Source organism: Rutidosis leptorrhynchoides, chromosome 2 (assembly GCF_046630445.1).
Source record: "Rutidosis leptorrhynchoides isolate AG116_Rl617_1_P2 chromosome 2, CSIRO_AGI_Rlap_v1, whole genome shotgun sequence".
Lineage (NCBI taxonomy): Eukaryota > Viridiplantae > Streptophyta > Magnoliopsida > Asterales > Asteraceae > Rutidosis > Rutidosis leptorrhynchoides.
The window spans coordinates 673,859,663-673,883,372 of NC_092334.1; the positions used below are offsets into that span (position 1 = coordinate 673,859,663).

Genomic DNA, 23,710 nt, shown 5'->3' on the forward strand with positions numbered 1-23,710 from the left:
ATTGGTTGATTCATTCCGGTTACACTGCTTTCGGAACTCAGGTGGAAATTCATATCGGAATCCGAAGAACTCGAATTACTTGCAGAATTCATCTTACACGGTTAGATAAATAATTTTCGATGTGAAATGATTTTCGGATATCGGATGATATTTTAATTACATAGAATACCTTTATATAGTACAAAGGATCCGTAAATTATGGAGAAACTTTCGGAAACTGTCAAGTAAAGGTAACAGTAACAGATACGCTAAGATATTCATTTTGTCTATACACTAGTCATGCAATCCATGCAATAAGGTGTGTCTAGACTACAAATGATAAGCAGGTAATTTTCCACACAAGGAATGATAAGCAGGTAATTTCTAACAAAAAAAAATTATAAGCAACAACTTTTATCATGCAGACATGGTCGAAGTCCAGACTCACTAATGTATCCTAACAATAACCGGTTAGACACACTAATGCAAATTCTGGTTCGCTAAGACCAACGCTCTGATACCAACTGTGACGATCGCTCCAAATCCATATGGACAATACGTCATTCATTGATTTCATTGCGAGGTATTTGACCTCTATATGATACGTTTTGTAAACATTGCATTCTTTTGAAAAGGCACACCATAAATGAATATTTAAATCAAAGGTTTTTAACATCTGATGATTTCTACATATAGACAATCACTGTAAATAATAGTTTACAATAGTACTTCCGTTGACAGTACAGTCAAAATAAGATACATGGTGATGATTTGGTGAATGCAACATTTCCTTGAAAAATATGCCATGTATGACTCCATGCACATAGCTTGTCTAACATATAAGCAAACAGCGAAAGACTTCTAGAAACCTGAGAATAAACATGCTTCAAGTGTCAACACAAAGTTTGGTGAGTTCATAGTTTTAATATTACACATAATCCGTATATCAATGTGGATTTACAAAAGTTCAGTTATTTTATTCAAAACGTTTATCAATAGGTTTTACATAAAAGGTGGATCACAAGATTTCAGTTATTTCATCCGAAACGTTTATCAATAGGTTTTACATAAAAGGTGGATCACAAGATTTCAGTTGTTTTATCCAGAAACGTTTATCAAAATATTCTACGAAATTGAGCACCCTGGTAACTAAACTTTAACGTTTATATAATTTGTACCCTTTGTATAATCATCTTAATAATACACGCAAACCAACGTGTACGCTTCTCAAATAGCATACGTCCGTTAAAAGGCTAGTGCTCTAGCTCGGACGGGGATGTCAAGCCCTATGGATCCATATACTACTACTCGCGCCCACCAGTTCTTATAACTGGCAGTTACTAGTTACCAAAGCTAAGGGATTTTCGGTTCAAACTCAGTGTAGAATTTAGTATGTACTTGTGTTCATTGTTTTTAAAATAAAGTGCATGTATTCTCAGCCCAAAAATATAGATTGCAAAAGCAATTAAAAAGGGAGCAAATGAAACTCACACATATAAATATTGTATATCGGTTAATAAAGCATTTGCATGTATTCTCAGCCCAAAAATGTAGAGAGTAAAAGGGATCTTATGAAACTCACGCATATAAATATTGTATATCGGTTAATAAAGCATTTGCATGTTTTCGCAGTTAAAAATATATTTCAAAAGCATTTAATAAAGCAGTTGTAAAAATAGCGCATGTATTCTCAGTCCCAAAAATATAAAGAGTAAAAGGGAATCAAATGAACTCACACAAAATCAGTTTTAGTATTTGTATCCATTTAGTAAAACAGCGCATGTATTCTCAGTCCCAAAAATATATATAAAAAGGGAGTAATGAAACTCACACAAAATCAGTTTTAGTATTTGTATCCATTTAGTAAAACAGTTTATAAAACTGCGCATGTATTCTCAGCCCAAAAATGTAATTTGAAAAAGGGATCATATGAACTCACTGTTTAATATTGATATACAATATTGCAGGAAAGCACGTAGACGCATCGGAGATGATAAACACGAGGTTTGATTCACAAAAAAAATACCCCCGAACATTACCCATAACCTCCTTGGCAATAACCCATAATTTCCTTAGCTCTAGCTTGCTCGAAAACTCATTTTGAAAATTACTTGGACAGCACTCCGTCGTAATATTTTATGTACATTATTATTTTTGTATCGCAAAAACAATAACACTAATAATAAAAATAATAAGATTAATAATAATCTTATTATTAATAATAATAATAATAATAATAATAATAATAATAAAATAAATAAATACGGAGTAAAAATAATATGTGTGTGATTTATCTGGCCAAAACTCGAGAATTTATAGCACTTGGCCTGAAATCTGGAGTCATGCGACTCGCATGGAAATGGCCTTCTGGCCATGCGACTCGCATGAGGACCAGGGACAGCTCACATTGTTTTGTAATTTAGCTCGTCGACATAATTAAATATTAATATAATATATATAATTTAAATAATTAATTATATATTATATTAAATTCACGTGCATAGTTGACTTGTAATTTTTGTTCCGATAAGTCGTACGTCATCACTCGACTTATGTCCCGGTTCTGGTTTTTCGAATGTCCTTTCGTACGCTGAGAAAACTTGCATTTTACGTTTCGTGACACGTACCTTTGTCAAGATATAGCCTTAAGTTATCCATAAACTATACCACTCATAGTATATCTTAAACTTTCGAGTATTTTGGTCATTTACTTCTATGAATCATCGTCTCGTTATTTGTTAAAAATACATTTTAAAATAGTGTTTTACTGTAGCAAAGTTACTGTAGCAAAGTCAAATTTTACTGTAGCAATTCACTGTAGCAAAGTCAATTTCACTGTAGCAAATAGTGATTTTCGAAAACACTGTAGCATTTTGAGTAATGTGGCAATTTGAAAACACTGTAGCAAATTAGTGTTTAACTGGTTCATCTTAAACGCTTTAGTTAACTTATCTAAATATCAATCGAATCAATAAACGAATGTTACTATCGTTTATTATATATATGTATATATCTTTTTAATATACATAAATCAATTTTTAAATACACATTGGAAGTTATTTATAAATAAATTTTAATAATAAATATCTCAACTTATCATATATATTCAAATAGATATTTAAACCAATAAGTTTAATGTACGGTATCAAACAATTAATACATTGTTACCTTTTCATGTTATAGTATATATGTATCTGTTTACATATAATTGTTCGCGAATCGTCGAAAACAACCGAAGGTATTTCAAAAATTTTGAGATTCAGTTTTACAGACTTTGCTTATCGTGTCAGAAATGTTAATCATACAAAGATTAAGTTTAAATTTAGTCAAAATTTCCGGGTCATCACACCGAAGAAGAACGCTGAAGATTGTATTAGGAGCGGTCTGGAGTTTGAAGTTGTCTCTTTTGTATTTTCGGAACTCGTTTAATCTACTGGTACTTCTATCATTTGTCTTTATCTAATGTCTTCCATTATTATGATTTATGATATTGTTACCATGATTAGCGAGTAGCTATCTGTAGTGTATGCTATGATGTAGTTAGTTATAATGCCGAAATAAAATTATGGTTTGTATATGTTGTTGAGATGCTTTCCGATTATGTTTTAAACTCAATCGCTTTTCCAACAACTAGACCGTAGTTATTGGCTCTGTTATTGGGAAGTCGCGAACCCCGATTCAGAGTACACTTGTAAGACCCTGAATTTTAAATACATCAGAAAGTGTCGGCAGAAAGTGGCACCAGAAAGTGTTCTCAGAAAGTGTCAGGAAAAGTCTACCTATACTTATGCATTTTCAGATTTTACATCAGAATGAGAACCTGACAGTTTCAGTCCCTAAATTTCTAAAACTCAGCTGTCTTCCTTCTAAGTTGTAGTGCGCGCCGCACACATGGAAGCGCACCGCGCAAAGCGTGCTGGCAGACCCAAGTCGTGATTTTTGATATTTTAGAAGGGCATTTGGGTCTTTTCACTTGAGGGTCAGTTTTTGAGCCACAAAACTGACCCAATGCTTATCTTATCTCATTCTTCACCTCTTCCACCCATTTCCATCTAGAGAGAGAGAGTTAGAGAGAGAGAGAGAGAGAGAGAGAGCTCGGTTTGAGGAAGAAGAAGAGTGAATCGGGTGAAGTCTCAAGTATTAAAGTTGTTCATCTCGTTCTTGGCTACATTTTGGTGGTATTGGTAAGTCTCAACTCCGAATTTCATCTTTATGATTTGATATTCAAGTTAGGGTTTTGAGCTTGTTAATGGTGAAACCCATTTAGATGATGAAGTGGGCTTATGGTGACTAGTTATTTTTGATACTTGGCGGGTATTGGGTTGGTTGACGTTTTGGCCATGATCCGGCTTTGATTTTGAGTGTAATCACTTATTTTAGTGATTTTGAAAGTATTGAAACCCATTTGGATGCATTTGGTTGACTAATTTTGAAATGGGTCAAAATTGGGGTTTATGTGTCAAATTGGGCAAGATAAGTGTTTAACACTTATGTTTTGGGTTAATTGGTGTATTAGGACCATTCTCACTTGTGTTAGTGATTATTAGTTAGTTTGGGCACGGTTTGAGCTTGGAAGTGCATTTGGGTCGAAATTGCACTAAGTGTCATTTTGGGTTGGTTTGTAAATCCACCCTAATTGTGTTATTTGTTATATGATAAATGGAATAGGTACGTTCCATTGGCGATTGCGGATTTTGGTTTTGCATCCATCAAGATTTCAAGGTGAGTGTCAATACACTATGTGCATATGTATGTATAGGATGGGTGCGGGTTGGGTGAAGTGAACCTCGGCTATAGAACTCACTTCACATATAGGTGGATTTGATGGGCTTGTCTAATAGGCCCAATTGGCACGGTTGTGCGTTTTGGTTGATCACCTTTGGCGAGGTGCACACTTCATGTGTACGTTATCACATGGGCTTGTGATTTATATAACCCCGATGGTGTGGGGTTTGGTATTTGAGTTGCGGTTGAGTAACCCCGATGATGTGGATTTTATATAATCCCGGAACCGTGGGTATTGATTTGGGAGGTGAATCACGTGTGGTGCGGATTCACGATGACGCGTGTAGTTTCGATCATCTTATTGAGGTAGTGGTCACGTGTGGTGCGGATTCGCTAGGGCTCGTGTATGTTCGTCCAACCTCGATGTTGTAGTGGTGTTGAATATAGTAGTCGCGTGTGGTGCGGATTTACTAAGGCTCGTGTAGTTTCGGCCAATCTTCATTTGGTATTGGGTTAAGGGGTTAACCTTGGGCGGTTTACGCATTGTTATATATATATATATATATATATATATATATATATATATATATATATATATATATATATATATATATATATATATATATATATATATATATATATATATATATATTGTCGTATTGTTGTGATGTAGCTAACCCTTCGGGTGTAGGTTGATGGCATTGTACATATCGTTTTTGGTGTACTTACATTATTGATATATTAGCTTGTTGTATAACGATCGTACGGTATGCTTAGATTAGCTTGCCTTTATGCTCGGACTCCGGTATGTGCTATTTTGATTATTATTGTGTGGCGTGTCCATTTTATGCATATATATGGATGCAGTATATTCTCACTCACTAAGCATTAGCTTACCCTCTCGTTGTTTACTTTTTTATAGATTCGCGTGGAGGTGGTGGCACGGGTAAGCGTGGGATCTAGTGGACTTGCGCGTAGGTTGCTTTAGAAGACGTGCTTTTGGATTTATTAGGATTGGGTAGCGTATCCCCAATCACCATGCTCGGTCTTTGTTTTGTGTTAAACTAAAATGGGTCGGAATTGTCACTTTCACGTATTTATGGGATCTTGTGGAGTCCCAAATGTTGTAATGTACTTTCGTCGATTAAAAACCCGGTTGTTTAATGTTTGAAAAGTGTTGGAATTGGTTTGGAGTTAAACGGAACTCAGGTTGGGCGAAAAATTGTTTTTCATGCTTAAAATGGGTTGCAGGGTCTTTTAAGCATAAACGCGCGCCGCGCAGGCCTATTCGCGCCGCGCATATGACCAAATGATGATGTGATGTCAACTTCTGACTTGGTTTCATGTTGTAAAGCGCGCCACGCTCTCCTATGCACGCCGCGCATATGGTCTGGGACCGAAAATGTTGTTTTATAAAAAAAAATGTGTGTGTCCTCGTAAAGAGTTTTGGGTCGTTACAACACTATCTGTGTCACCCCTTGGTAATAGAAGTCTATCAGATACAATGCAAGTTTAACTGAGGCACACCGGTTATAGTAAGTCCACCGAGCTTTGGATTCCGACTGAGGACTCTTTCGTAGTGAAACATCTAACTAGGCCTATAGTAAATTGTCGGTCCTAGACCATGCTAATGTAGTCACCGAGCATATAAACTTCGTACGTGCACGCTGAAGTACAACGGTTGTTGTAAGCTATACCTCTGCTAAGTAAGGCCATGGAACCCGGTCAGTGCTGATTAGTACACTTCACCATAACGCGGTCTCAAGCACTGCACCCCGCTTGAAGGATTCATAGTTAATTAAGGAACTGTTTGTTTAAACTATAAAAGATTGGACCGTTAGGATAACCGAACGTATTCATGAAAGTCACACCGACTTGGCCACGGTGTTCTTAATGGTTAAACACTTTTTAAGGGCCTAACTATCTTTTAAAACACAATCATTAACGAAAGCATTGATACACATCATGACTCTCGGATATGGCATACCTTGTATTTCATTATGCTTAAGAGAGTTTAGACCTTTTGGAACGTTAATACGTCACCTAACCGAGTCGCTCAATTGGATGAGCCATTTGAACGTGTATGCCTGTAGACTGTAGTCAAGCTGCAGGGGCGTCGAGGGTATGGGACGTTGCTGTCTATTCAGAATCTTCAAGCTTAACGCATTACCCAGTGACATGTCAACAGGGGCGGTAGGACCAGTGTAATAAATACAAGGTCACTACCTATTCATGAGTCAGCATTCCATAATCTCGGCAAAGTAACTAACGAGATCATATATGAACTTTCTTTAACCTTATCCGAATTACAAATTTCATCGTATTTACTTTATTTTACCTTATAAACTAGAAAACCCAAAATTAGGTAATTTACAACTACTCCTCCACTTTAGGATTATCTTAAGTTTAAATATAGGTTCGATTCTACTGATCTTTTAAAAATTCGACCCTAACTCATATTTCCCTTACTCACCATAATAAGAAGTAGTACGATTTAGGCCCCGCTAAATATAAATTTAAAACTATTGCATCCTCTCCCGATAGCTACATCTGACGTCCTGCGACCTAACGATACCACATAAATAAAACCGTCCGTTTTAGTCATATCAAGCATTTACATCTTTTTTCTTATACGGAGTATTCAACATTAGAGATATTTCTTTAATTCAAATATATATGAATATTTGTTTAATAACTTAAATATAGTAACAACATAATTTATTTATTTAATTTAATTAACAATCTTTTAACTAAAATATTAATGTATACATAACATATCATAAGTTTTTCTTTAGCTAATGGAGCAACTCCTTAATATTAGATTTGATTGGTTAATCCTTCGATTTTTTTTTCCAATATTTGATGATGATTATGATGTTTTTGAAATTCGGTCAACAATTTTTAAATTTCCTAATCATTCGATAATATTACACGTATACTTTCTATGCTCATTAACAACCGTGTAACGCACAGGCTCAAAGCCCGATATTTACATTTGTGAAACATAAACTTACAATTTCCGTACAACTCACGGGCTCATACAACTTCCGTGCAACCCACGGGTTCATAAAACTAGTATTAAAATATATCGTTAGTACTTAGTAAGGTTAGAGAAGTCCATAATTAACTGCAAAGCAAATTACATTATGAAATTCTTAAGTGAGACTCGAACTCAAGACCTCTCGAACATTTAGAAGGGCGATAACGATTATGCTAAATGGAGATGGTTAATAAGAAGATATTATGACCCTATCCACTGGTTGATGGTTATAATATACATTTTATTAATTATTTAACTTTGGCTATTATTTTTTTAGATAAATAGTTACTACCTCCGTCCCAATTAGATAGTCCTGTTTTTCCATTTTAGGATGTCCCAAATTAATAATCCACTTCCATAAATAGAAAGGAAAGATGATATTTGATTGGTGGATCTGGAGAGAGAAAACATTTCATTGGTGGATAAATGAAGTTAGTGAGATTTTCTAAAACTGTGTGCCATTTTGTCTGTGGACTATTAAATTGGGACGGAGGGAGTATATAGTTATGAGTATTAATTACCTACGAGTAGTTATTATGACTTTCAAAAATAATTGTACAACCGGGATTAGCTAATTAAGACGACTTTAACCATCAGTGACTTGTATTGATTTGTTAAAACTGCATATGTGATCTATCTGTATTTTGGATATAACACAGAACCGACTTGATTTGAACTATAATTCGATATCATTGATATAGTTCAAATCCATCTTTTTCTTATGAGTACATCAACAACAACAAAACTCGATCACACATAAGTGTGTTATGAGTAAGTAAGATGTAGACAATCTTTCTCTTATTCTAAAATAAAGAGAAGTCAATTCTCTACCCAGAAGGGAACACCTCAAGAATAGATAAAATCCTCCATCTTAATGTTATACGGATAGAGAGATTGCTTCCGAATGAACTTCCGGCCAATAAGTAGGTTAAAAAAACAAAAATAAAACGCCATTAAATTTGTATAATCAAAATTTCATGGTTTTAAAACCTGCATAAAGTTCAATTTAGACTCTAAATGTCAGTCACATCAGTCAAGTTCAAATCCATCTTTTTCTAATGAGTCACTGTATTGAATATACACAGTGTTGGGAAGAGCTTAACAGGGGCTGTGAGGTGTCGTGACCCTCTAAAATTTGATCAAATAGTGAATTTTATAACTATATGTGGATTTTTTAATCCACTGAATCAAAGTTTATATAAGAAAAATATGACTAAAATGGTGAAAACTCGCAAAAGTTGTATTATCGATAGTTTTTTATTTATTTTATAGTTTACTTTACAAAAGTTATCGTGTTCTAAATTCAATAATAGGATATCTTAAGGTGTAGAGAAAAAGAGTATAAAACTGTTAGGAAATAACTTGGTTGGTCCATATACAATATACAATTATACATATACATGTGATTAGAAATACTGATAAAAAAAATTTATTCAAGTGTCATCTTTGCTCTTAAATTAAATTATTTTATTGCCTCTCAAGCTTTATAAAAGTTCCAGCGCTGATGGACGACTTTAAAGAATAAAATTATGCGATGAAGTTTATTAAGAATAAATTGAATGATTCATTTGGTGAATAAATGGGGTTTACAAAATAGTGAAATACATACATGTAAAATTATCAAAAATCAAAAATCAAAAATAAATTATAAATCTCGCAACACGTCCTTATGACTACTAATCTTACCATATTCATTAAACTTGGACACCTTCAAAACACGTTGACTATTTTCGTAGAAAGAGCAATGTACAATTGTCAAGGGAGAATGATTTTAACTTGCATATAGATCTTGTTCAATTTATAGTCACACTCTTCGAGTCAAGATTGTGAACTATGGTATTAACGAATCGAACTCTAGTCGAGCAAATAATTTGAACACCTTCAAAACACTTATACTAATTGCGTAGATAAAGCAACTTACAATTGTCAAGTGAAAAGTACTACGTAATTATAAGTGGTATATTGATCTTGTGAACTTATGGTCTTACACTCTTTGAGTCAACTTGTCAAGTATGCACTTAACGAATCGAACTTGAGTTGAGCGATGCGAATCTGAGCTCGGTTCACTTTACTTTTACTCTGTTCGAACTTGAGATAATAAATTATATTTTTTTCATGTTTCAACTCAAAGTTCGAACTCGAATTTAATATTCGTTCAAATATATTACTAAACTTTTAACTTAAGTTCGATACTCATATTTAACTTGAATTCGAGCAGAATAAGGCTTGCTTAATTATATCTTAAAAGATCTTTTATTATTAAAAATAAATTGAAATATCATAGTAGTAATATATATGACTAAAATAAAATTAAAGTTAAAGTTATTGAATAAATGCATATGTTTCTCGTAATAAATACACATATTTAAATTTTTAAAGTTAATAAGTATTTCATTTCTATTTATAGCTCAATATTCTCTTATAACTTTCTTCTCCCATAGTATGACATTTTTGCAACTACCTTTCAATTGTCGTGGTTCGACAATTTGTTGAAATAACCATGATTTATTCGTGTTCCCCAGTTCGTTTATTTTAAGAATCAAGGTTGGGTCTGAAATGCCGTGAATAGAGATGGCAAAAATACCCGTACTCGATGGGTAAACCCGAAACCCGATATTATTGGTCCAGTTTTGGTTCGGGTATACCGGTTTAGGGTCGGGTATGCGTATAGGTTTACTTTTTTTACGGGTTCGGGTTTGGTTTTAAATAAAAACTCATATACCCGACCCGTATGCCCAACCCATATACCCGATTAGTTTATTCAATATATTACATTGAAAGTTACAAACAAATACCAACATGGTCTTATATCCTACTAGCCTACTTCATAAGGCCCACCAAAATGGACAAGAAAAACATGCATACATTACATCCGAGTACAGACATGTAACTGAGATTAATTTTTGTATGCTACTATGAACAAGCTACACAGCAAGATTCTTTAACATTTTAATCTCAGTTAGTAATGTAGTTTGTAAATTTTTTAACATTTAATTTAATTTGATTTGAATTAAATGGTTACCCGATTATTCGTGGGAAAATCCGTTACCCGACGGTTAATTAGTTAATGGTTACCCGACGAGTATGGTACCGGGTTTGGGAGTGAGTTTCTTAATCGAGTTTGAGTTTGGTATTGCCTATACCCGACCAAACCCGACCCGATGTCATCCCTAGCCGTGAAACATCATATACAACCTACCTCCATCGTACTAGGTGAGAACTAAAAAACATCAATATTATCTTTTGGAAACTACATTACGTTTTTGTTATTATCTATACTATGGTTTCTTGAAGCTGAAAACACAGTCACATCCAGTGGCAAAAACGGATTTTTTTTTACCGGGGGCAAAAAATTTGTTGGGTCATGGGCAAAATCTGGAAGCTATTGGACAAAATATGATGGCTTTTTGAGAAAAAATCAAATTTGAAGCCTAAAAATCTCAAATTTACTGGGGCAAAATCAAAAATTCGAAATTTTAAGCCTGAAAAAACTAGAAATTTCGCCTATGCTGTTTCCGCCACTGGTTGGATCATTGTGAAGCATGCAGACAATTAGGCTGTATATTGTGTCCACAAGCAAGGGATAAAGTCAACCAAATACTTGTTCCTAATTTCTTAAGGGTGAAACTACGTAGAGATACCAAAATTAAATCATAGGCGCAAAAAAATATACGATTGGGGTTCCCTTGCAACAACTCCGGTCTACCAATAAAGCACGTGGTCATCCTAAAATTAATTGGTTGGCGAATCCTAGTCAACCCAAAAAAGGTCACCCAATAAAACAACTTGATAAGTCAATTAGTGATTAATAATTGTGGTTCTTTAATAATAATAAAAGTCAACTAAATGGAATCATATCCTTGTCTTTAAAGCTTAACATAAAGCTTAAAAATTAAGGGTATTTATCATATTACAAATGTCTAGCAAGTTATTTGCCAATTTTGGCATTAACTTAACCCCAAATTGAATCAGGACACAAAATGTTTAGGTATTGGTAGGTTGAACAGGGATAGCTTTCCGTTTAGCGGTTTACCTGTTTACAGACAAAAAGGTTTGCTATTTTGGTGATGATAGTATGAACTTTTAAATAAGTACATTGTGCTAAAAACCAATTCAAGACTACCAAACAATCAGATCCGAGATGAAGCATTTGAACCATACACAAGTTGCAACTTTTTCTACAAAAAAATAAAAAATAAAAAAAATTCCAACTCTGTAAGTCATAAAACTAAATTTACAATAACCATCATCTTGGTATTGTATGAATCCAATTAGTTCTACGTGATAACAACCAGACCCATCATCTATTAACTGCACAAAATCAGTTATATTTCCTGATGTTACTACCACCAGAAGGTTATATGCAGCGAGTGAATTTCGTCTGTCCTACATACCCACCAGCCATAGCTTTCTTCACATTCGACTCAAACTGACTAGGAGTGTCTCTCAACACCGCAGCTGCATCTGAATTTAACGGATCCTCGTGATTTGGTTCCTGCACAATTTATTAGCTAGTCAAATCAAGAACACACACACACACACACACCCCAAAAAAAATGATGCCTTTGTGTCTATTGGTAAGTCTTCAAGAAAGTGCGTAACAAGATATGATGATAACAAAGTGCATTTTTGTTTTTTTGTTTTTTTTCCCCCCTGCAAATATTCAACAAATCAAACATTCGGTGATCTGGTTTTTGTAACTTTGGATGGCGAAAACTTAGCCAGATGCTACCGTCAACAATTACTTTAGTAAAAAACTAATTATCTGATTCTAGATTGTGATATCGCATAATCACTTTCAAGACGCACATCCAAACACCCTAAAGGAAGAAAAGGAAATTTACCGTGAACAGATGATATAATCCATAGATTATAGTGTTAATATTTAAAACTGGTTTCCAGTCTTCTCGAAGTATGTTAAGGCAAACGTTTCCATCCAAGTCGATGTTAGGGTGGTACACCTACAGATAGCACACAGTTACAATTCAGCTTACTAGGAGCATAACAGTTGATTTGAGAATTGGGTAGCAGGTCAAAATGGGTCATTCTGTAACCCACAAACACTTTTTCCGTCGTCGACTCAGGAAAAAAATGACATTCAACTAAAGAATTAATTACAATTTTATAAACCAGATTGTTACAATAGTAATCTAATCTGATGTTAAAAGGTACAGTATATGAACTACAAAGAGATCATGGATTAATAGATACTTTTCTAATATAATAATACTCCGTACAAGATATTGATCATATATGACTTTCAACCTGTTTGACACATTCCCGTTTATTTTTCATTTTTACCTTCGTTGAGATAAAACTCAACCCAAAATCGTTGCATTCATAAGTAAATGTGTTTGAAGTTGTCACCTCTATCCTCACATAGTCACATCCCACACCATTTACGGTGGTAGAAAAGAAACTACCAAATGAGGATCTTGAACACTAAAAACTGCAGATATGTGTACCTTTGTTTTGCATTTGACCTTTGGTGCATCATGGGGATAAATCGGGGAAATCTCGAACGTAAATGTAAATATGCCACCTCTGAAAACAGATTATCCAACAGATCAGTTGACTTCATATTCTAAATAATAAAATAATTCTAAAATATTTAGTAGATACTTGGCTCGACGGTAGGTCGGCAGCAAACACTACTGCATAAAGAAACCTTGAATTTATAAGTTTTACGTCTAGACATATTCAACGTATTATGCATGTCAAAAAAGATTAAACGTTTCTAATTTTGCAGATCACATACATTTTACTAGCCCTGAGATAAAGATAATTTTTTTAATAGGTGATATGATAACCACAATAAAAGCCATCACAATGTGATGTATTAATACTCTATACTATTTACCACTTGGTCGGGTGCAGTTTTGATACCTCGGCCCCCACACAGCAAATGTCATTATTTGCTATGAAAATTGATGTTCAGTAGCGGCATTATAGTAATTCGCCAAAAAATCTTATTTTGTATACGGTGCCAGGTTCCACTTTTTTGAACCTGCGAAGCAGGATCCAGCTACCCACTTCTTAATATCATACAAGGCAAGATGGGTGGATCAGGCAGATTGGTTAATAAGTCTAGTTGCAAAGGGTCTCTTTTTTATATTATAATTAAAGAGCCTACAAAAAAAAAAAAAAAAAAAAAAACTTCAATTTAAATGAGAACGAAGAAAAAACAGGAAAGATAGACTTACAAGTAGTATCCCTCATCCGGCCGAATGGTTACTTCAAAGTGCATCAAATCATCTTTTCCATTTGGGAACGATATGCTACATGTCTTAGGTAGGTTCAACTCACTAATATCTACACACAATATGATGCAAGTAACATAGTAACTCATAAGCCATCAGCACGCACAAAGTAACAATTTTCAGTAAAATTAGTGAATATCACCAACAATTTAGGAACTTTTAAACAAAAATACCGAATTCACTCGCTAAATTAATTACCTTTGTTAAGACGCAACTCCCCCGCAGTTTGCTTTTTGCCTGGCGGCTTTCCATTGGAATTTTCGGAAAGTTCCCGTTGCTTCTCCTTTACTTTGAACAGTCTAATCATCTTCCCTATACAATGGATGGTAAAACGTCTAAATCTCAAATATCTATGACTGCATTACATTTGTCGATATTCTATAGTCTCAATCCACATGCAACGTTGACGATTGTTACGATCACTATTCAAAAGTTTGCCATGATGAAACATAAAACGTGTTTAGATGTTAAATATATGTAATCATGTCTACAGAGTTAAGCCAAACTACATATTTGTTAGGGTTGGTTTAAGTTTAGCGGTTAACAGATTTCTATAGATATTAATAATGCTCTGAATCATTAAGTCACCAAACCACCAAATCTAGGTCTATCACAACATCAAAATACATGAAACAATCAAAGTTTACAAACAGCAATTTAAGCTGTAAAAGTCATTAATCAACAAGTAAACACAAGTTATACAGAATCAATAAATAAACAAAACAACCAAAATGATTCTAATTATAATTAAACCTAAATTTTCATGAACAAAACCCTAAATTACCAAATATATTAACAGAATAATGTGCCATTTTTCAACAACTATATGTATGTGTGTACAAACCAATTAAGGAGATAACCAGTTCGACAAAAGTCAGCAAAGGAGAAAGATTAAAAAAATTAGGGTTGATGGTATGCAAATCTAACAGCCCCTTCGTATGGATTCGTAGTACATAAATTAGGTATTATCGAATCAAAAACTGGCTCCAAACTTAATTTAATTTATTTAGAAAGACAATGCGGCACATAAATAGATCATTACATACCTTCCGCTGGGTTATATTTTTCTCCTTTTGAGGGGTTGTATAATTAATTAAAGAGGTGAAGTTTTTAGGTTTGAGTTTGTACGGGACTATTTAGGAGTCGCATTTTTCTTTTTGCTCCGTCATTATTTTTGTTTTTAATGTTTTTAATAAATAAATGAGTTGCAACGTGCAAGTAATCCAGATGATAAAATTGGTTCATAATTAGACTTTAAAGTTTAAACATAAAATAAATATAAGCTAATTAAATATAAGCTAATTAAAAATATATATATAATAATAAATATAATAATAAAAAATAATACAGAGTAATAAAAATAATAATAATGATTGATTTGATATTTGATATTTGATATAACAAGTAGGTGAGTCATCCTCGCGTTGCGACACCGAGTCTGTTATGTGATATGGTTGAGACCTAAAAATGTATTACATATTTACATATAACGGATTTATAAACATAATTTTCATCGTAGGATAAATTCAAAATTAGATAATATTATTTTCAACAAAGAATTCTTGGCTGAATTAGTTAAACTATCTGTAATGGTTGCAAGTGACGGTGTCACTTGCCTAGGTGGAAGAAAAGAAACGCTAAAAATTGAAGTATTCGTGTGTCACTTGTAGTGTTTCTTATGCATTAGTTAGAAAGTGACGGAAGAAGAAACTTGTGTCACTTGATTTTTTTTATTTTTTTATTAATTTAAAATATTATTTTTATCCAATTTTAATACTTAACCCAATTATATTTTAACACATCATCACAATACTCCTAATAAACACTAAAAAAACACCATCACTACTCCACTCAAAAAATAAACATGTTTTAATCATTAAAAAGGTGCAAAACGACAAGAAACACGAGCAAGAAACGTCTTTACCGTTACAAATGGTCTTAATGCATGAGCTTGCATCTATTTGTTCAATCTCTTTTTTTTTTCTTTGATGATGCGTGTGTGATAGTGAGAACATTAAATGAGTGAAAAAATTATACTCCGTATATATTATTGATGGTAGCAATGTCTAGTAATTTATATTTGTACATGTTACAGTGACAGTCGCGAAACTGAGAAGATTTTGTACCTAATGTGTTTAACATGATGGACAACATTAAGAATGAGAGAGTAAAATTTTGTATAAACACAAAACATCAAGTTGTTGAATGTGTGAAGAATTTGATCAAAGGAACAAGGCTTGACTTGGTGAACAAGTCGTATAGAGCTTGACTTGGTGAACAAGTTGTAGGAAGCTTGACTTGGTGAACAAGTCGTAGAGATTCTGTTGCCTTAATTAAATCTTCTAGTAGGAATGTAGTATGGAGCAAGTAATAGATATTTATGGAATGTCTTTTGCTTGAAGGACAAGTTTAACTTGGTGGACAAGTTTAACTCTTCCTATAAATTGTAACCCCTAGCCTCATTATAATGTGTGCACGAAATTTAATAGTGAAAAATCTCTGATTTGCGCCCGTGGAGTAAACTCTTCTCCGTGTTTTGGAGTTGGGATATAACCACGTTAAATACCCTGTGTCGTTTATCGTTTTTTTATTTATCGTTATAGGTTTATTAATCGTTTGTCGTTTGTGGGTTTGGTGGTTTGATGAATTGTTAGGACCTACTCAATTTCTAACAAGTGGTATCAGAGCTTCAAGGTTCGAAGACGGGCACGATGGCGATTTGAAAGCAAGATATTCGATATGTTTGATGATTCGGGTGTTCATCAAGGTTAGATTAAACGACAGGGTTGTGTGTCTTGCAACTTGTGCCGAGATCTAGAAGATTTGTTTCAGAAGACACTAGAGAGATTTTCGGAAGATCCGGGTATCGGATCTATGTTATCATTCCTTGCGGTCCCGTTCGAGGGAATGATGAACTTTTCAAAATTCGGATTCTACTGCGCAACTGGAGAAGAAAAATTATTGCGGGTTCGTTAGCCGTTGGATCGACTTGAAATTTTTACCGAAGGTGCTGGAGTCATAGATCTAGTAGCTGTATAAATTTGAGGAAGATCGAACCGTTAGATCTTGAGATATAATTTTTCGAAGCTGCTGCCGTTCAGGTTTAACCTATTTTGTTTCGGAGCTGTTAGACTATTTCTAACCCTGCCTGTGACATCACAGGCAGATTTGTACTTTTTGGCTCAAAAAGTGCATCTGCCTGTGACATGGCAGTGTCAAATTTTGACCCTCCAATAACCTCAAGTGTCAAATGCCAGTGTCAAATTCAGTAGGATCCACCAGTTTTTTTTTTCAAATGATTTAAAATGGTAAATAAATACAACAAAATAAAATAAATTACATTAAAATGGTAAATAAATACAACAAAATAAAATAAATAACATTGATGAAAAAATACATAATTAATTTTTGATAAGAATTTAATAGTACATAGATTGACGATTACATAGATTAAAAAAAAATAAAAAAAAAACTAATTCGCATTGCGAAAAGTCAGTGGAAGGTTCCAAATGTGCTCGACTAAATCCTCGGTGAGTTGGCTGTGCAAATCTCGATCCCTTATTTCTCTTGCGATGATATCTCGATCCCTTACTTCGGAATCATCATCTTCTATTTCTTGAATTAATTGAACAATCCGCAAATCTTCGGAGTCAGAATTAGACCCCCGTAACCTCGAACCCATTTATAAACTAATAGACTTTTGTAAAAAAAATAAAAAGTAGAAAGAAATAGAGTGAGTAAGAATGAATTGTGTGAAAAATGATATGATTGTTGGGGTTTAAATTGGAGTAAAATGGAGTAAAAATTGAATTTTTTTAAAAAAAAAAATACCAAAAAACGGGTATATATCCGTTGGGTAACGGATATATTACCCCACCCAATCAGATCAAGCCAGCACACCATTTGAAGCCCCTTTTTTCAGTCAAATCGTCGACTGACGCCCCCCAGCGTCAAAAACTGACGCCCCGTTAATGGCGTCAGGGGCGTCACTTCCTGCCAGCGAGTCTGACGCGGGCCCATCTGACGCCGCGTTGGAAAGAGTCTTAGAGGAGAAAAATTACTACGGGTTCGTTAACCGTCGGATCGCCTTGAAAATTGTACTGTTGATGTTAGACTCGTAGATCTAGTCTTGGTAAAAATTTGGAAGTGATCGGACCGTTAGATCTTGAGTTATGTTTTTTCGAAGTTGCAGTCGTTATGGTTTAGAGCTGCTGTAAGAGAAAATTCATAGAGGATTCGTCTGCCGTTGGATCGACGTGAAACTTGGACTGTAGGTTCCAGAAGTACTGATCTAAGCGTGGTAAAATTTTGGTGATGATCGGACCGTTGGATCTTGAGATACGATTTTTTTAAAGTTGCAGCAGTTTTATGAAGAGAGTTCCGGTTTTGATGTTGCGAGTGGCAAGACGATTTGTTTTGCGAATCTTCGGACGATAAAGGCTGTTATTTTTTTCAGAGATGTAGGTTTGTTACGGGAGCCAAATATATTCCGGATGTGATGGACGACGTCGTGGGCGCACCTCTCAGCGCGCGTGCGTTCTCCTGGTAACGTTGAGTTGATCCTGGAGTCTTGTATCGAAATCTCACTGGTCCGCACACAGACAGTTGGGAGTTCCGTTTGGCAGCGGTAAAGACTGGATCCGAACTATCGTTGGAAGGGAGGCTCATATGGATTTGGGTTTGAGGGGAGGTTTGTTTTGGGTGCAAACCTTAGTCATACATCGAATATTGGGAAGAAACAAGTGTGTGTGTGTGTGCTTAAGAAGTTGGTTTCTCTCAGGTTTGGGCGGTAAGGTAGCAAACAGTGGGACATTCGTTTGAAAATCAACAGTGAGAGTTATTGTGAAGGTTGAATACTCACAGGTTGTAGTCTGGATGTGTGGATAGCGTAACGTGACATTTGCAGCATGTCAACGGTTGACTTAACCCATTGGTTGGCACAAGCGGTTGTGCACCCTCAGTGGATGAGTTGATCTTGGAGCCTTGTACCATAAGTATACTTGATGTGGTGCCATTTAAGTTGTGTTCTGAGGTTGCGGCAGGTACTAAAGAAGGTTGGATCTTGACTATCATTGGAGGGATGTCGAGTTGAACTTGGGTTTGAGGGGAGGTTTGTTATGGTGCAAACCAAAGTCCAACATCAGATTATTGAATGGGTCGACCAATGTATTTGGTCGAATATTCTATAGTATATGGATTATGTGGGCAGGGTTAGAGCTTCTCTCACTGAATAAATTGGTTTGAAGTTGTCGGATATGACGAGTTCGACTGGCGTTTTGGGTTTGGTTGACATTAGTACAACAAAGCAAGCGGGTTTTCTTCGGGGTGACCAATTAGGAATCTTTAGGTGATGGTAGAAGTGGATAATCTTGTAAGTCCTGGAACTTGAGCTTTCTAGAGGGTGTCGGGAACTCGGTGGGAGTTTGGTAATCGACGGAAGTACTGAGCTAGTGGGAGTTTGACGACTAGTGGGAGTTATGGAGACGGTTATGCGACGTGGGTCTTCAGTTCTCACGAGACTAGTGCGTATAACACTAGAGTACTTTGATGCTGCATGTATGCCCTCGAATGGCAAAGAGATTTGCAACTGACCATGGTATGAACCAGATTCTTCTCGGGTAGCCGCAGACTATTTCTTATTCGTACAGTGGGAGCGTGATTGGGAATGAGAAGATGAGTTTGTGAAATTCAGAGTTATAACGATTGGCCAGTATACCAGCGTGAAAGCGGGAGAAGTTCAAAGGTGTAGATTTCAAGGTTATGATAGCGTTCTCATTGGAGCCTTGATGAATAGTCTACAAAGGTGTCTGATGGGGTTTTCTGATTGCTGGGAAGGAAATCATAGATAGACGGAAATTCTGTACGAGTGATCGGTGACACGGGCTTCTGGATTGGACGTGTCTAGAGCGATGGGTGAGGCGGTGTTTGTCTCATGGAAGAATCCTGTAATTGAAGTGTCGCATTATTCAGTTGATCTTCTTGTGTAAGAAGATGATGGTGCGGGAAACCGAGAGTACCCAAGTTAGTAACTGGAGATCGAGTTGAAGCTTAGCGGTTTTGATGTCGAAAGACTTCCTTCCCTCAGGTGTGGAAGAGCGGCGTGACCCGGATGTTTGATTCCGGCGGTATCAAAAGTCATAGCGGAGAGGAGATCGGGAGTTGCTATGGGTGTTTGAACAACATTGACAGTTGAGGAGGTTATTGATTTCTAGTTCCGACAAGTAGTGTTGAAGACCTTGTATCGAAAGTCTACTCATTCGACGTATGTGATGAGTGTGCGTGTCCCAAATGGAGTTTGGCGGTATAATGGTGGTTTAACGTTCTTGGTTGGAATGGAGATTGATGATCGAGTTTGTTCAAAATCTTCAAGTGGGAGATTGTTGAGTAGTGAAGAGTTTGCTCAAGGTCTTCAAGTGGGAGATTGTTGAATGTGTGAAGAATTTGATCAAAGGAACAAGGCTTGACTTGGTGAACAAGTCGTAGAGAGCTTGACTTGGTGAACAAGTCGTAGAGAGCTTGACTTGGTGAACAAGTTGTAGGGAGCTTGACTTGGTGAACAAGTCGTAGAGATTCTGTTGCCTTAATTAAATCTTCTAGTAGGAATGGAGTATGGAGCAAGTAATAGTTATTTATGGAATGTCTTTTGCTTGAAGGACAAGTTTAACTTGGTAGACAAGTTTAACTCTTCCTATAAATTGTAACCCCTAGCCTCATTATAATGTGTGCACGAAATTAATAGTGAAAAATCTCTGATTTGCGCCCGTGGAGTAAACCCTTCTCCGTGTTTTGGAGTTGGGATATAACCACGTTAAATACCCTGTGTCGTTTATCGTTTTTTATTTATCGTTATAGCTTTATTAATCGTTTGTCGTTTGTGGGTTTGGTGGTTTGATGAATCACCTGTCTTGTTAGGGCTTACTCAATTTCTAACACAAGTTACTGAAACTTCAAACATATAGCACTGAATATAAGTTATCAAAGACGTTAAATGTACGTTGTACAACATATATTGCAAAGATAATCTGAAACGGCCCCAATGATACGTGAATCTGTATGTTAATGGTTATGAATGGTTAGAAAAGAAAAAGGAAGAAAGAAACAGCTTAACAAGAAATGGGTTGATAGTGTCAAAAGTCACCCAAAGTGTATTTTACTGTGTAAAACCCAAATTATTTGAAATTTTATAGCAAGTATTATCAAAATCTCATAACTTGTGTAGTCATAAAATGGTCTCCTGTGATCATTGCTGAAATTAAAGGTGACATCAGGATTGTTTTGACTTTCTGGTGTCAAACTGCAAAGTCAAACATCGGGTTTAAACGGTAGTGAGAAAGATGGGTATCTAAGATTATTTCTTCTGGATGATTCTCAATGGCAATTGTACTATTTGGCTTCAAAGTTGGCTTTATATAAATTGAAAAGTTTTGGAATTTGTATGGAATAAGTTGAACGGTTTGACTAAATTGGTTAGTGGTAATAATACTGGGAAATAACATAGCATCATTACAATCACCAAACTTTTTATGTGACTTCAACTTAGAAATCTTTATATCAAAAATTCTTTTTCCTTTTTAATCAAATTAACTAATAGTTTATTTTGTTTCAATGTAGGTTTCTGGAAATGGATAAGAAAAAGGAACCAAATGGACCGAACTTCAGTCGAGGTGTGGACGGGTGGTACAGAAATTTTTAATATATGTTTACTTATAATTTTTATGACTTAATTGATTAAGGCGAAACATGTATGTATAGCACTTAAACATTAGCCAAATTTGAAACTATCTAAAGAGTTATGAACATACATAGACACTTTCAGATGTAATAAGTTAGCATAGTAAATAACAATATTGCAGCAAGATTGCAATAGTCTGTTACATTGTTTTAATGTATGTAAGGAAGGATAACAACATTACTGAGTGTCTTCCAATCATCATAAAGGATAACAAGTGATTAAAACTTCTCTTATAAATAAAGTGGTAAAACCACCATATCAACCTCTTTTTATAAGCCTGGTTTCAAGTTTCAACAACCACATATACTCATTCCAATTTTTCACTCTGTGTACAAATATCTCTTTATTAAGTCAAATATCAGAATCCAGATTGAAAATTCACAACATCCACATACAATATATTTTAATTATGATTGAAATCTGCCAAAAGTGACGGACTTTGCCAATCTTATAAGACATCTTAATTTGAAAATTCTTTATAATTCATCCTAAACCTGAACCCATAGACTAGCAAATAAGGGCCTCTGCCAATGAGGCCTTGCTTCATTGGTATCCATGTTTCATGGATTCGAGAGTGACCCAGGTTCGAGTCTAACAACTAACAACTAACCTTGCCTTTCAAAAAAAAAAAAAAAAAAAAAAAAAAAAAAAAAAAAGGGCCTCTGAAGTTTGCTAATTTTATATAAAAAATTCATAAATTTGCAAACTTTTACCCTCAAAAGGCATTATATTGTCTGACCTATAGATCATGAGCAATTTATCACAAATAATCAGCCACAGAAGTATGCTTAATAAAAATTAGAATAGGCATTCAAAGCTTGTTACATACCCAAGTAAATGATATATTAAGTATATGATAAACAACAATGAACTAAACCAACTGTTCCCAATTTTGCATTTTCGGCTTTCATGAACTGACACTTTATCATTATCACTACTAGAATCAGAGCATTGAACAAGCAAAGATATGAAAAATCATAAAACTTATTACCGGCCACTAAAATCATATTCAACAAGCTAGTGACAACATAGGTAGTGGTAAATCAAGATTTAACAACTTACAAACAAACATGCCGGATTAGTAGCCGAAGCTGCCTTCATTCCCCGCCATCGCGGCCGCCACTGCCGTCGCAGCCGCCGCTGAGCCGCCCACTCCGTTCCTGCTGACAGTGGAAATTCTTGGAAGTTAACCATCATCGGCATAAACGGTGGGAGCGGCCGTGAGCAGCGGCCGCGGAAGCAACAGCGGCGATGATGGAAAACATTCCGTAGAAAGAAAACATGATGTGGGTGATTCAAAAGTTGTGATTTTAAAGATACTAACTCAGTTTAAAAAAACCGAGTTGGTTAAAGTGAATGGGTAATAAATCAAACTTATATTTTTTGTTGCAGAGCTAGAAAGCGCCGCTAAGAGCCTCGTCGGAATTTCTGTTTTCCGGCGACTCATCGACACCACCTTTGCCGGCCACGGTGAGGCTAAACGACAGCAAAAAACGAGAGGCGGACTAAGCGGCAGCGCTTCGGAGGACAGAACCTGGCAAGAAAGGAATGGTTGTGATCGTAAAAAGATAACGGGTTTAACGGCGGAGGTGGTGAGATTTGGGAGTAGAGCAAACCATACCGTTTAAGCGTTCTGTGTAATGAGGTATAAACTATGAATCGTAACCGTAAGATATAAAATTCGTGCGGATGGATTTTATCAATGGTCAAAGTATAAAATTCAAGAGAATATATAAAAAAAATAAAATAAAATATAATTAATGAAAAGGTATTAAAAATTATATATTCAAATTTAAAATCGAGGGGTTAGATTATTAGTTAAAGAAATAAAATTATATATTCCGTACGTTAAAGAGAAAATATTGATGGGTTAGATTATTTATTTTTTGGAACGGCATCAAAATTTTATAAAAACTAGCAATGAGCTAGGACAACACAAATTACAAAGAGTCTAATGGATTTTGCAACCACAAA

The 23,710-nt window shown here is 35.2% G+C and overlaps 1 protein-coding gene across 2 annotated transcripts; it reads right to left on the reverse strand.

Annotated features, from left to right (window-relative positions):
• Positions 1–11,962: 11,962 nt before the first annotated feature.
• On the reverse strand, positions 11,963–15,179 carry LOC139893938 (NEDD8-conjugating enzyme Ubc12-like). 2 transcript variants are annotated; one of them, XM_071877141.1, is made up of 6 exons: positions 15,051–15,179; positions 14,203–14,316; positions 13,948–14,056; positions 13,210–13,288; positions 12,589–12,705; positions 11,963–12,239 (listed from the first exon to the last, which is right to left on the reverse strand). In XM_071877141.1, exons 2-6 carry the CDS (start codon positions 14,309–14,311, stop codon positions 12,102–12,104), a joined length of 552 nt encoding a protein of 183 aa, XP_071733242.1. In that variant the 5' UTR covers positions 14,312–14,316; positions 15,051–15,179; the 3' UTR covers positions 11,963–12,101. The 2 variants fall into 2 exon arrangements, with proteins under 2 accessions (XP_071733242.1, XP_071733243.1); XM_071877142.1 differs by having other exon boundaries at positions 14,203–14,426; positions 15,051–15,097.
• Between the last annotated feature and the right edge of the window lie 8,531 nt (positions 15,180–23,710).